This window comes from Theobroma cacao, chromosome 5 (assembly GCF_053813885.1).
Source record: "Theobroma cacao isolate CCN51 chromosome 5, ASM5381388v1, whole genome shotgun sequence".
Classification (NCBI taxonomy): domain Eukaryota; kingdom Viridiplantae; phylum Streptophyta; class Magnoliopsida; order Malvales; family Malvaceae; genus Theobroma; species Theobroma cacao.
In genome coordinates, this window is record NC_142643.1 from 41,769,527 (window position 1) to 41,782,585 (window position 13,059).

Consider the following 13,059-nt stretch of genomic DNA (forward strand, 5'->3'; position numbering starts at 1 on the left):
AAATATTCATTCAATTAATTGAACAAAATAAAAAAGTTAAGAAAGTTTATTCATTTCTTAATATACATAGCACATAGTCATCATTGAACAAATAAATCAACTAAATTTGACAACATTTAACCATTCATTTTATATATAAAAAATATATTATTAAAAATTAATAACTATATTTTATATTATACAGTTGCCTTATATTATATAACTGTTTATCTTAATCTGCCAATAATACATGTTATATACTCTCTCATTTCTTAATATTTTACTGTTTTATAATTATATATGTTAGTATAAGTTTTCGATAATTGAAACCAGAGTAAATAATTATTTTCAATTAATATCAGTTTATTTTTTCCCCTATCAATAAAAACTGAACTTTCATGCACTTGATTAATACAATATTGCTTTCTCTACAAATTCTTTTAAAAGTACCAAATTAAAATCCACTCTAACATAATCAATATTTTCTATGATCTTTTTTCGTAGGGCACCATCTTAATAAATTATAAAAGAGATACAATCAATTAATAGATAACTGACAAAAATTGATCAATAAATCCAGCAATTGAGTCAGCACCTAACAGAACAAGAAGAGTTGGGTTTTCTTGTGAGCTACTAATTTCAGTTGCGCCCCCACTTTCCTCCATTATATACTTTTTGCAAAGGATTATTTTCATCAACCAAACAAACAAATGGCCTGGCTAATACACAGGATTAAAGGGATTCCATGTAACACCCTTTCCAATGAAACCAACTCATTCATATACAAAAAAAACACCACAAATATTAAGCAGCTGTCATAGTAATGGCATGCCAGGCACAAATAACAACCGAAACAAATCCATGTTTATTGGGGGCCGGGGGGGGGGGGGGGGAAGTCATTAAAGGACCAAGTCAGTAACTGTTCAAAGGACATACTCGTATGATAAGAGACATATGGGAACATAGAGACAGGAATTACTTCCACTTCTTGTATCCGAAGAACTTGCCCTTATGCTTCCCAAACATGCCAGGCCTGCCATGCTTCCCAAACTTCCCATGCTTAAACTTCCCATGTTTGAATTTTCCATGGCCATGGCCATAGTAACCCCCATGTGCAAGATTATGAGCTCCGTGTGCCACATGGTGCGCCCCATAAGCAGCAGCAGCAGCAGCAGCACCCCCAGCTATTAATCCTCCCACACCATGTCCATGTGAACCGTGTCCTGTAAATTTTACCATTCACGTCAGATGATGATAAAAGATGAAAATGAAATTGTATTTATAAGTTAGCGAACATCTCTCCAGATCCATTTTGAGTTTTGAGGGTTAAAGAAGATGGATGCGGTTCACCAAATGGCAAGCTATATGCCTTTTTCATTTTCTTTTTTTTTTCTTTAAAGGACTAAGTGAAAAACCTTTATCAAAAGAAAAAATCAACCATAAGTTTAAGATCCAATGTTATATCCTTGCTCATTGCTCTTTGAAGTATGAACAAAAACCAAAGACCATAAGGCCCACAATAGGGAGACTTAACAACTCAAATTTATAATGGACTAACAAAGAAACAGCCATAGGAAAACTAAAGGGGTCATGAAGCCTACCAGGATAACCAGCTGGTGGATATCCACCATGCGGTGGATAACCAGCTGGTGGATATCCACCATGCGGTGGATACGCAGCTGGAGGGTGTCCTCCTGGGGGAGGATATCCAGCAGGTGGATATCCGCCAGGAGGAGGATATCCACCTGGAGGAGGGTATCCAGCAGGTGGGTAGCCTTGTGGCGGATACCCATGAGAAGGGTAGGATCCAGGTGGAGGATAATGTCCAGCAGCATAGCCAGCAAGATTAGAAAACAGCCCTTTGTCACTTGACTCGCCTTCATTCTTGTCTTTACCACCTCCCATTTTTCTTCAGCTTGAAGTTATCGAGTTTAAGTAACCTAGTCTGTCAGGAGTAAAAAAACAAACCTTTGTCAGCTGAAACACACTTCAAAGAGAAATATTGAAAAGAAAATATTAAAAAAGAAAAAAATAACAAATGCTATCAAATATGTAGATTAGACAGTGCCTGGCTGGTTTCAAAAGTTGATTCTAAAAAAAGTGAGATTGTGAGATAAGAAAAAGGATCATGCCTAATTCTTAAGATACACACACACACACACGCACACACTCATATTTTATGTTTCAGTATTCTCTTTTCATATCTCTCATTCTTCCATATATGCAGAGCAGAAAAGACCAAAAGATCAAGAAGTTCCAACATTCAAGTTTCATAATCTACAGTGAATTCTAAAGTTCCATCCATCAAACAGAGACAAGCATTCCATTTCCCTTAATAATGATAAAAATAGTTCTACTCTCTCTATCTCTCTCTGTCTGATATTAATTAAAATTACTAATTTGATCAGGATTCTATGCAGTACAAGTATCAGATTAAGAACCATACTGCAAATTGACAGAGAAATTGACATTATGACATTTTAGAATACAAATAATATAAGATGCTAATTTCAAAATCCATCTTGTAGGAGCTTGAAAGGTGGCATTAACAAGTAATGAAATCAGAACATTTTGTGATGCTTTATCAATAATGACAAGAAATTTTAAAATAAAAATAATCGTGCGGAGAGAGCATATCACATGAGAGTTCACTATGTGGGTGCTTTTTATTTATCAAAGGTTCATACACATAAACATAATATTTTCTTCTTCTCTGGATTTAGTCTGCCATAGTGAATGTGTTGCATCTAAAGGCACATACATACATGCATGTCCATATTCATTACATAAAAGTACAGATCCATAGACTTTTGGCGACAAGTTACATATGCATGCATGTATCTGCAAATATGCATACATGATCAAACAAATATACATACGAACAAATAAGAACCCAGATGATTAAACACCACAATCAAAACAAAAATGAATTGAAGTCAATCTATAACAAGAATATTAAAAAAGAAAAAAAAAACACAGAAACCCCATACACAAGTACAAGAAAAAATGAAAGATATCGAAATTATAGATTAAACCCAAAACAAAAAACACCCCAAAAACAAGAAATAAAAGAGATAACATGGATTGACAGATGGAGAAGAGGGAAACCAAGAATTTAGGAGCAAAGCAAAACCAAAGAAGGATTCTTGAAAACGAAAGAAAAGAGGTAAGACAGAGAGAAAAAAGGGCTGGGTGTAGTTTTCACCTTGTTGGTAGAGATTCTTCGGAACCGAAACCCCTTTTGACTTGTGCAAAGCAACAGAAATGATTTGATCTACGAAGATTGTATTGAGGGAGAGTTCCTAGTTTTTCGAGCCAATATTTATGGTAAAGATAGGACAAAGAAGAGAAGTTATCATATCATCTGCTGTATTGTTGTTGGTGACGTATCTATCGCTTTTACTTGGTACGCGTTTCTTCAACGCGTTTGCTTTTTTAGTTGGACCTCTCGTTACGTGCCTCAGCTTTCTATCTTCACGTCACTTTCTCCCTTAATCATTAAGTAATATTCACATTGTTGTTCTTCTTTTTCATAAAGGCAAATGAAATCTATTTACCTATATAATAATTAATTTATTTATTTATTAATTTGTATAAATATATAAATACATGCACATGTGATTTTTCTAATATCGTTTGTAAAATTTAAAATATCCATGATTGGTGTGTAAGAAAAATTTTAATTTCTTAATTATTTATCTTATCTAATGTGATAAAATATTGTAAAATATTCATTTCCAAATAATTTTATGTTACTGATTTACAAAGAGAGAAAATCAATTAATATATTTTTTTAACTCAACTGATTGATTTTAATGTGAAAAAAAAAAAAGAAATTTTCTTATTTTTTGATATTTGTATCTTGTAACATTGATCATTTGAGTGAAACTTTACTTTAATCATTAACATTTTATTGTATGAAATCACTGTTTATATCTAATAAGCAATGTCACGAGTCATATGCTTTGCATTTGCTACTTTGATAAATTTTTTACATTAAAAACTTCATCAAATGGATTATCAATTATAATATCATGCAGAATAAATACTATTGCAACAAGATTTATTATAATTGATTAATGTGATCTTTAACATGATCGTGATATTACGAGTACGGGTGAAAGTCCATAAATCACCAACATTTAAGTAATGCAAATATAATCTTTTTCGTCACAATAGAATACAATGAAAAAGTTATTCTCTGCCCATAACCCATTATTATAAATCTAAAAAAGATGGAGAAGGTTGCTTTATTTTTGAGCAATGATACATGACAGTCGTCCATAGTGTGGCACATGCTTTTTCTTGGATTCTTTCCAATAGAATTGTGCATGGAAATAAAGGCACCAAAGGTTGAAATTTCCACTTGTGGATGCTATGATATCCGAGTGCCGCTCGTGTTGGAATGGCATTTCTCCTCGTGGAGGCGCCAGGTGGTTTCTTGATGCGCGTTGGTGCGCCAACAATCCGAATATTATCAAAGATTTTCTTTTCATGAAAGTATTTTTACTCAATCAAACTTATGCCAGACCAGAGTTTGACATTGTCAAGCCATCAACTCTTTTTTGGGTCTTCTGGTTCTCTTTATGAAAAGAAAAAGGAAAAGGGGTCAATTTAGATACCATGTGCATTAAGTTCCATGCATCCTCATGCACCAAAGATTGTTACCAATGGCTGCTGGCTTTTTTTGTGAATGGAAGGGGGTTTAGAGTTGAGACTTCTATTCAATAAAGAAAAGGGTTTGAAGTTTCAAATTTAACAAAATGGAAGAAGGCTTGAACCCATGATGTTTTCTTGAAGCAGCCTTCTTTGCCGGTATGAAACTTCCTACATGATAGGTACAAGATGAGATAGACATGCCTCAAATTTCCTTTCCTCTAATTTACTAGTGTATTCTTTTCTGGTACAACCTCCTGTATATTTTTGCACCTTCGAACTCTGCATGGATTTCTCTTTCAGTCCTGATACCCATTGGATTGTTCATTAACCATCCCTCATCATCACATAACACACTTGGATCAACCGTGTCAACATGTTGAAGTGCACCAGGCTCCAGATCAAACTGCTTTCTCATGTCGACAGCGACTTCAAGCACATCAGATTGTACAAAAACCTGTCCAAGTACAATTATAAATCTTGTATTACAATATTCTAAAGCTTGAATATATAGATCAGTTAGTAGAAAAGGTAGCTTTGTATGGTTTTGAAGTGGGATTATGCAGTAAGAATTGCTGTGAAAGGTAAAGGAAGAAAGTGGAATCAGCTGACTGCTGAGCAAATGCCAGTAATTTTCTAATCATTTCTATTCAGGAGCAGCAAATATTGAAGAGACAGAGATTCACCCCTAGAAGAACATTTGCCAATCAGGGATGCCACATATTTTGAAGTGGAAAAAACAGAAAACTGAAACTTTTTGTACGCTTGTGCAGCTCACAGCCCCATTTCCCAAGACTGTTGCCTTTCTTCTTGGGTTGTGAGGATACATGCAAATGTATCTCTGTCAACCTATACGAAGGACTTATTCTTGAATGTCCTAATAAACTGCATCAAGGCCATCTTTTAGTTCTATAGACAGATGCTATACTCCAAGCAACATGCAAGCAAGCGACTTAAGCATGAGCAGATGTACCAAAAAGAATTTCAAAAAGACTGTAAGAGTTTGCTGCAAATAATTCAGTCGTCTTAATACATTAGGAACCATTGAACAAGATGATCTATCAAGGCATAGGCACAATTAAGGGTTTTGCTAACGAGTGCCCTAAGGGAACTTTTTAAGGTTACTATATTAGGTAATATCTTCTTTCAATGCATTGAAAATCATCACATTAAGTATCAACTCTACATATAATACAAAAATATTATTATAAATAGCATTTTAACTAACCTTAAAGAATGCCCTAACGGCACTCATTAGCAGAACCCTTACTTTAATTAAAATCAACCGTAAGCAATAAACTGTAACAGAAATTGGCACTATTAATTGAAAAAGTCTGAAATCAGTTTCATAAGATCTCACATCAGATAATACAAGAAAGTTACAGGAATAGTTTCAAAGTGTTTAGAATAGATTATGGTATACCCTACAATCACATGCTATATGAAAAGCCAAAATTATCATTCAAAGTGAATCAAAGGGCATACCTTTCCTCCTGGCATTAAACTAGTTAGGATGGAATCTACTAAAGGCTTCTGTACAACCCTTCTTTTATGATGCCTTTTCTTGAAATGAGGGTCGGGGCACTGCATAAAGCCACAAATATTGTTGTTTAACCTACTATTAAAAGGACATGGAATGATAAAGTGGCAAAATCACACTCACCAATATTGAAACTAGCATCAATGGTCCAGGATAAGTAGACACTAAATGTTTGAAGGAAATTGAAGCATTTGCAAATATGAAATGTCTGCAACAAAGTTTAAAAATACATGATCAAATCACCATTAATACTGTTCTTCATGTAAAATGAGTTTCAAAGCCTTACATGTTACTAAGAGCCAGCTCTTTTACCCAAAACCCAGCACGCTTGACCAGCTACATGGCAAGTAAAAAGTATTACCACATCAAATTAAACACCCATATCTTGTTATTCCAAGAATAAAAGAAGACCAAATAAATGTAAATTTACTCAATCAGAAGAACTCTTGAGTGAATTAGACGTAATCCAAGGACTTCTATCTCATACTTTTGCTCGTATTTCCAGTCCCAAATAATTTTGTGAATCAGAATTTTGTTTCGCAAGCCACATGAGAAATCTGCCACTTCCTGAGAATTTTGTTATCATTGTTAGATTCATCAAATACTTATACATACCCCGGCAGCAGTAGTAACCACAATGCAGGTAACAACAAAAATAATAAAAAGTGTGATACCTATGATGATAATGCTAATAATCTAAGTTGTGAAGCAAAGTTTGAAAGACATAGTGAAAAATATAAACAAGGATTTCGGACAGATGTCGTAAAAGCTAATCAAATAAACAATAAAGTAACTCAAGTTATCAATCTATTAACATGCATATTATGCTTAAAAGAAGGGCAGCCAAAAGACAATAAATATCTAAAGGGTGTCACTCCACACCTCTAAAGTACCCTGCCTCAACATTAACCTGCCTACTCAATATCATAATGGTACACATTATTGGGTAATGAAAGCCATTAACAAATTATAACTTCCTAAAGCCTTTTCAATGTTATCCATCATCATCTGAGTCCAAATATGAGAGGAGAAAATGCAAAAGGCCATTTGTTATACAAGAATCCAAGCATCATGGTGATTGTTTTGAATTAAAGGATTTAAAACTCTAAGAAGCTAATAGGGAACAGCCACCTGCGTTCCCAAACTCTACACGGCTAAAATAGTTCTTATCACAACTTGGATAATAAATTAGTAGCTTTCCATGATTGAAAAGGCCGATTTGTAAATACCATGCAGTAGCTAACATGTTCTCATTTATGGATCAATCATCTCTCTACAATTTGAAAGAATTATTAATGAATGGCAACAGTTCGCATACATATTAAATAGAGGGGTTACCACATCCAATATCCACCATAAGTGGCAATGTTGGATCCCTGAAGACTTCACTCCAATCAGGTATAGGCGCTGGCACCTAGCCAGAAAACAATAATTTGAAATTTTATTCAACCACTAAATCTCCCATACCCAGCCAAGTAGCATTAACAACAGAAGCCAATAAGACAAAACCTTAACTTTTCTAATTGAACATAGGAAATAACCTGTTCTTTTTTTTTTTTTTTCAAAAACTACTGCATTGCAATGGAGGTTAGAATTTACTCACAGAGAAAGATGAACTAAGAGGGTTGACATGTTGCCTGATTCTTACATGACCCAACTCCTGCAATCAAATAAAGGAGAGGGAAAAAAAACATCATCATAAAAAGAGAAAAAATTTATAACCCATTATAAATTTATACTTAAAAGAGAAAAATTTGACAAACCATTATCATAAAAAGAAGAAGAAAACTTGATGACCCATTATCAAGAAAAGATAAAACTTGACGATGGAGAGAAATAGAAGGGTACCTGAGAAATCTTGTCAGTGAGGTTAAGGTCAGCATACTCGAGAGCCACCAGTTCATTGCTCCTGAGCTCCTTATTAGCATCAATAGAAACAGAAGCAGAAGAAGAAGTAAAAGCTTTGGTGATGCAATAGTTGGGTTGAAGAGAAGAGGGGAGTTTGTGGAGTAATACTAGTGAGGAAAGAGCTTGTTTCGCAGCCCTTGGGACTGCACAAATGTGCAAGCAAACGAAAGAAGCCATTTTCTCTTTTTCTTATTTTAGTGGCTCACCCTTCCTTCTCCCATTTTCGTATGAGTACTATTTTTTGTTATCTAAGTATCTGCCAAAAACAGGCCCAGCCCATATATTAATCTAGGTAGGCATCCTGCCAAGTGCCAACTGATACTGTAATACATAACAAAAAAAAAAAAAAATGGCCTTCCTAACAGCAGCACCTCAACTTGTCTAAAAGTACTAAGCTTCCGACAGTTAATATAAGGAGCCAGTCAAAACACAAGAATCCCATAACATCTGGAAGGCATGGCGTTGGCTTTGCCACCACTCAATTTCAAACCCCAATGCTCCTCCTCCTCATCTTCCTCCTCTTCTTCCACCAACTACCGCCCTGCTGTCATCCTTCCAGTTAAATCTCCTACGTTCCTACATACATGCATTTGTTTGCTTTTTATTTATAAACATTTGTTTGTGTTCTGTTACATTTGACACTTTTCTTGTTGGTTTTCTCCAGGGGTTAGGGAATAATACTGGTGACTACAAGAAGTTGGAGTTGACCTTGCAAGAGTATGGAGTACCTACTGTTGTTGCTAAGGTTTCAAGAATTGATTGGCTGAGGAATGCAGCTGGCTTGGTGGACCCCAACTACTGGAAAGGCACTCTGCAGCCTAGGCCTGTTCTTGACTGGTATCTTTAACCTTTCTCTGCCAGGAAACTCTTTGATTCAAACAATCCTGAATGTGGTCCTATGAATGTATGCAAGTTTTAACAAAAGAAATTGGTTTTGAGGATCCCCCCTCCCTCTTTTTTATTGATTAAATAGTGTGAAAGCAGGTATTTGAAGAGGGTTGATGATGCAGTTCAAGAAGCAAAGGAATTAGCACAGGGTATGATTCTTTGCCATTACCTTTCAATTTGGAGTCATTTCAATTGTGTGATAGTAATTTTTCTTTGTTCTGCTTTCCTTTATGCGGAAGTTCTGTGTACTTTGTTTTGTACGGAAAGGCATTACAGTTGTTGGTTGTTGGAATTTGTATCCTTCTGTCACTCAAGAATTCAGAATTCTGCCACAAGACTCTTGTTGATATTTAATGCACAATAATATTTTTTTAGAAAAACGAAATAAAGTAGTAATATAGTTTCAAGGCATCTAGTAAATGTATGTCCAGATTATTAGCATTTTTGCTCTTGATGTTGTCCCGTTTTGTATGTTAATACTGATAAGAACGCACTGTTCTGTCATTTCAAGAACATTTCACAATAAGAATTATTTCTATTCAGATAGCTTGGAGGCTTTAGCAGTCTGAATTAATTTCACAACTCTGAATATGATAAAAAAAAAAATCACAGTTCTGAAAGTTGAATGTTCTTCAGTTTGCTATTTGTTACATACTCATTATTTGATGGAAATGCACTATGTTAGTGGCGTAGGTGGTGTCTGGAAAGGAGATTTGCTCTCAAATATTATGAGCCATAAGGCATTTACTCACCATTTTGATGCAAATGACTATGGGTTCAACTTTTTACATGTAAATTGTGATTGTAACTAAAATGTTCTCTTCAACTGACACTCTAGACTCTACTGAGTATGTATTGCTTGGACATTAATATTTGACCATTTTCTTGAAAATGACACTTGAGTATTTCTATGGCATGGTTTATTAAATTTTACATTTTAAGTGGTTTTGTGAACTAGTGGGTACCACCTGCCAATTTTGAGGAAGTTAAATTTACATAAGAAAGTTTGCCAAATAACCCTGAAGAGCACTGTATTGCAAGTTGCAAACTATAGCTATTTCATTTCTGGAAATAAACACTTAACAGAATTGGGAAACTCCATGGTATTGCTGTTTTCATACATTTTGAACAAACTGAAATCTGAAGACAAATTTATTTATCCCAAAAAAGAAAGGAAATCTGAAGATGGATTTTATTAGTAAATTGTCTCTGGTTGTGAAGGAAAATTAAATATTACCATAATTAAACATCATTCATGTAGGTAATGCAATATTCATGGAGACTGCATCTTGAAGAAGCCATTAGATATCAGCATATTTGTTTTTGTCCACTTCCTTGTCTATTTTCTCATATTTTCTTGCAATCCTTTGTCTCTCTTCCTGGGATTCACCGTCTAAAACATTGCCATAAGGCATCTTCTAAACCAGCAATGTATCTGATTTTAGGTGGGACATTATCATTGATTGGACACTCAGCTGGAGGATGGCTAGCACGTGTTTACATGGAAGAATTTGGATTCTCTCACATCTCCTTGCTTCTGACTCTTGGTACTCCCCACTTGTAGGTTCTTTTATTTCAATGCTGAATATTCTTGATTGGTTTTTGATCCTTTTGTCTCATGATTTTCTGTTCTAATAATTTTAGTACCTTGTAGGGGTTAATGGATGTTCTATAAACTGCAGTAATTCCAATTGGAGGCACTTGATTCTTCTTTTTTTTTTTTCTTTTTTCTTTTTTATCATTGGTAACTACTTCTAGCTCTCAACTCATGGTTTGAGTGGAAGGGGGAAGAGTGCTTGAAACTTTAAGCACATTCTCTTATCTATGTTTTTGTTCTATTGTAGGCCTCCTCCGAAAGATTTGCAAGGGGTCATTGATCAAACAAGGGGTCTACTTTATTATGTTGAAAAACACTGCAAAAAGGCTGTCTATACACCTGAGCTGAAATACGTATGTATTGCAGGAAGGTAAAATCAAAGTCAGATCCTGTTCTTGATTCTATTTTTTGTTTCTGCGCTAATCCTACTTCACTATATTCAAGATGCCTAATAATTTTTAAAGTTAATGGTAGCATTTATATGTGAATGCACACATTCACCCAGTTGATGAATGCAGACTACACATTGCTGGAGGACCTATTCCTTTTCATCTGTTGTCTATCCTTTCTTTTCTGAGTGAACAAGCTGTTTAATATGTGAAATTCATACCTCTCACAGTTGTTGTGAAACAAGCCTGGTAGTAGCTGATCAGACATTTTGATCATGCACACAAAATAAACCATCCCCAAGGATTGTTGGTTTGAAGATGAATAGTGAGGGATGTAGTCAACTCTCCAAACATATTTGTATTTGGTAGAATTTTAAGGCTGAACCACCACTTTGTAAAACTTGAACAGAATCTAAGAATTATGGAAGAACAGAAGAAAACTTTAATCTATATATGGCTATTACTTGAAGAGTCCCAGAGTAAAACAGTAGAACTCTTCCCCCATCCTCTTCCAAATAGACATTGTGGACCAATCTGATTGTTTACAAACACTTACAGAAACTTAAGCATCACAAGTGAACTTTTAAGTTTTGGAGCAACATACCTGAACTCAGTTTGATGGTTTAAGAGAAATCAGATAAGACAGGGTTACGAAGCCAAAAATTGTAGTATGATATTGTACTTCTTAAGTGTGACATAGTATAAAATAATTTATCATGCAGAGTAAACCAGATAAACTTTAGCAGAACTTATTTAAATTAACGCAATTTTTTTTCCCTTATAAATTTTCTTAACTGTTGATTGAAAAATTACTTGTGTCTCTAACTTAAATGGTAAATGCAGGTATCTTCAGGGAGCTCGCCTTGTTAGTGACTCAAAGCTGGATGCTGATTCTGTGGTTAGCATCGATCCTGACCAACCAATTTCAGATGTTGCTGTTGTGAAAAATAAGACTGATTCAACCTCTGTTTCTACAGCCTTTCGTGCTCGCTTTGTTGGTCAAGGGTACAAGCAGGTAACACCAGCCATCTTGGCTCCTTATCCTTGGGTTCTTTAAACAAAAAAGTAGAGTGTCACCTTCTTAAGAGTTCATTTTACCATTCAAATTTCTGTTTTCTCCTTTTAGATATCTTTAGCGTACTTTATGTCTATATTTTCTCAAGTATGACAGGAGTCACAAGACCGATAGGTCTGATACTGTGACAGCATGTTGAGTGCTAGTTTCTCATGGTAGTTTTAGCCTTGAATCAGGTTTGTGGACAGGCAGATGTATGGGGTGATGGAGTTGTACCAGAAGTATCAGCTCATCTAGAAGGAGCACTCAACATTAGCTTGGATGGAGTCTACCACTCACCAGTTGGTTCAGATGATGTATCAAGACCATGGTATGGTTCTTCCCCTGTTGTAGAGCAATGGATACATCATCTCCTCAATTAATCAAGTCTAAGATACTCAAATGATGAAGAAGATGTCTATTAATATATATTGATTGCCAATGGAGTTCTTGCTCCTAATATTTTTTTCTGGCTACTTGCTAATATTAGAAATTTGTCTTTTTTTTTTTTTTTGGTTCTCTTCTTTTCCTTAAAACCTTTGGTTTATTCTTTCTCATTATTCTCCATTGAACTTGAAGAGGCAAAGAGCATCACACAATGACCCATTCATAGTTAAGCTGTTTAATTTGATTCGAAATACCTGAATCTGAAAGTCAGATTGGGGGAAGAGAGAAAGGCCTAAAGCTGTGAGCCTGGGGCAAAGGCCAGGACTACAATGCACACAACTTTACCTTGCCACGAAGACTCATAGAACATGGAAAGATTTAAAGAAATGCAACTGTATACAGTCTGAGCACATTTTTGCCACTATTGGTACAGTTCGAACATCCTTAAAGAAAAACCAGTGGAACATGTTTCCTTCTACATTTCACCCACCATTGCTATCATTCCAGCCACCACCATCGGGGTTTAAATAAATTATGGAGTTATTGGCCATTCAATGTCACAATCATCATACACCATTGAAAATCACTGATGACTATAGGCTATAGGAGACAAGAGCTCCCTCATCCCAACCATTACCGGTTGTCTGGAAACTTAAAACAT

The 13,059-nt window shown here is 35.1% G+C and overlaps 3 protein-coding genes across 6 annotated transcripts; 1 reads left to right on the forward strand and 2 right to left on the reverse strand.

The window, feature by feature from the left end:
- Window positions 1-735: 735 nt before the first annotated feature.
- Window positions 736-3,379, reverse strand: LOC18599719 (glycine/proline-rich protein). Of its 2 annotated transcripts, none has more exons than XM_007029798.3 (3): window positions 3,185-3,379; window positions 1,581-1,924; window positions 736-1,202 (listed from the first exon to the last, which is right to left on the reverse strand). In XM_007029798.3, exons 2-3 carry the CDS (start codon window positions 1,882-1,884, stop codon window positions 955-957), a joined length of 552 nt encoding a protein of 183 aa, XP_007029860.3. In that variant the 5' UTR covers window positions 1,885-1,924; window positions 3,185-3,379; the 3' UTR covers window positions 736-954. The 2 variants fall into 2 exon arrangements, with proteins under 2 accessions (XP_007029860.3, XP_007029859.3); XM_007029797.3 differs by having other exon boundaries at window positions 3,059-3,190.
- Window positions 3,380-4,683: 1,304 nt separating this feature from the next.
- LOC18599720 (tRNA (guanine-N-7) methyltransferase) lies at window positions 4,684-8,367 on the reverse strand. Of its 2 annotated transcripts, XR_016026311.1 has the most exons (9): window positions 8,024-8,367; window positions 7,779-7,835; window positions 7,514-7,589; window positions 6,663-6,742; window positions 6,462-6,511; window positions 6,299-6,383; window positions 6,121-6,219; window positions 5,322-5,520; window positions 4,861-5,092 (listed from the first exon to the last, which is right to left on the reverse strand). XR_016026311.1 is itself a non-coding variant. In XM_018122205.2 (8 exons), exons 1-8 carry the CDS (start codon window positions 8,258-8,260, stop codon window positions 4,865-4,867), a joined length of 912 nt encoding a protein of 303 aa, XP_017977694.2. In that variant the 5' UTR covers window positions 8,261-8,358; the 3' UTR covers window positions 4,684-4,864. The 2 variants fall into 2 exon arrangements, 1 of the variants encoding a protein (XP_017977694.2); XM_018122205.2 differs by lacking the exon at window positions 5,322-5,520 and having other exon boundaries at window positions 4,684-5,092; window positions 8,024-8,358.
- A 49-nt stretch (window positions 8,368-8,416) lies between these two features.
- LOC18599721 (alpha/beta-Hydrolases superfamily protein) lies at window positions 8,417-12,517 on the forward strand. 2 transcript variants are annotated; one of them, XM_088806363.1, is made up of 7 exons: window positions 8,417-8,641; window positions 8,748-8,920; window positions 9,068-9,120; window positions 10,417-10,531; window positions 10,816-10,938; window positions 11,801-11,972; window positions 12,198-12,333. In XM_088806363.1, exons 1-7 carry the CDS (start codon window positions 8,540-8,542, stop codon window positions 12,201-12,203), a joined length of 744 nt encoding a protein of 247 aa, XP_088662489.1. In that variant the 5' UTR covers window positions 8,417-8,539; the 3' UTR covers window positions 12,204-12,333. The 2 variants fall into 2 exon arrangements, with proteins under 2 accessions (XP_088662489.1, XP_017977693.2); XM_018122204.2 differs by having other exon boundaries at window positions 8,420-8,641; window positions 12,209-12,517.
- The last annotated feature ends 542 nt before the right edge of the window (window positions 12,518-13,059 follow it).

Coding starts and splice junctions, on each gene's coding strand:
- LOC18599719 (XM_007029798.3), bottom strand. CDS start 1,884: ATGGGAGGTGGTAAAGACAAGAATGAAGGCGAGTCAAGTGACAAAGGG. Junction 1,203..1,580: donor TCCACCAGCTGGTTATCCTG/GTAGGCTTCATG, acceptor TAAAATTTACAG/GACACGGTTCACATGGACAT.
- LOC18599720 (XM_018122205.2), bottom strand. CDS start 8,260: ATGGCTTCTTTCGTTTGCTTGCACATTTGTGCAGTCCCAAGGGCTGCG. Junction 7,590..7,778: donor CTCTTAGTTCATCTTTCTCT/GTGAGTAAATTC, acceptor TTTTCTGGCTAG/GTGCCAGCGCCTATACCTGA. Junction 6,384..6,461: donor GAGCTGGCTCTTAGTAACAT/GTAAGGCTTTGA, acceptor ACTTTGTTGCAG/ACATTTCATATTTGCAAATG.
- LOC18599721 (XM_018122204.2), top strand. CDS start 8,540: ATGGCGTTGGCTTTGCCACCACTCAATTTCAAACCCCAATGCTCCTCC. Junction 8,642..8,747: donor GCCCTGCTGTCATCCTTCCA/GTTAAATCTCCT, acceptor GGTTTTCTCCAG/GGGTTAGGGAATAATACTGG. Junction 10,939..11,800: donor TACGTATGTATTGCAGGAAG/GTAAAATCAAAG, acceptor TGGTAAATGCAG/GTATCTTCAGGGAGCTCGCC.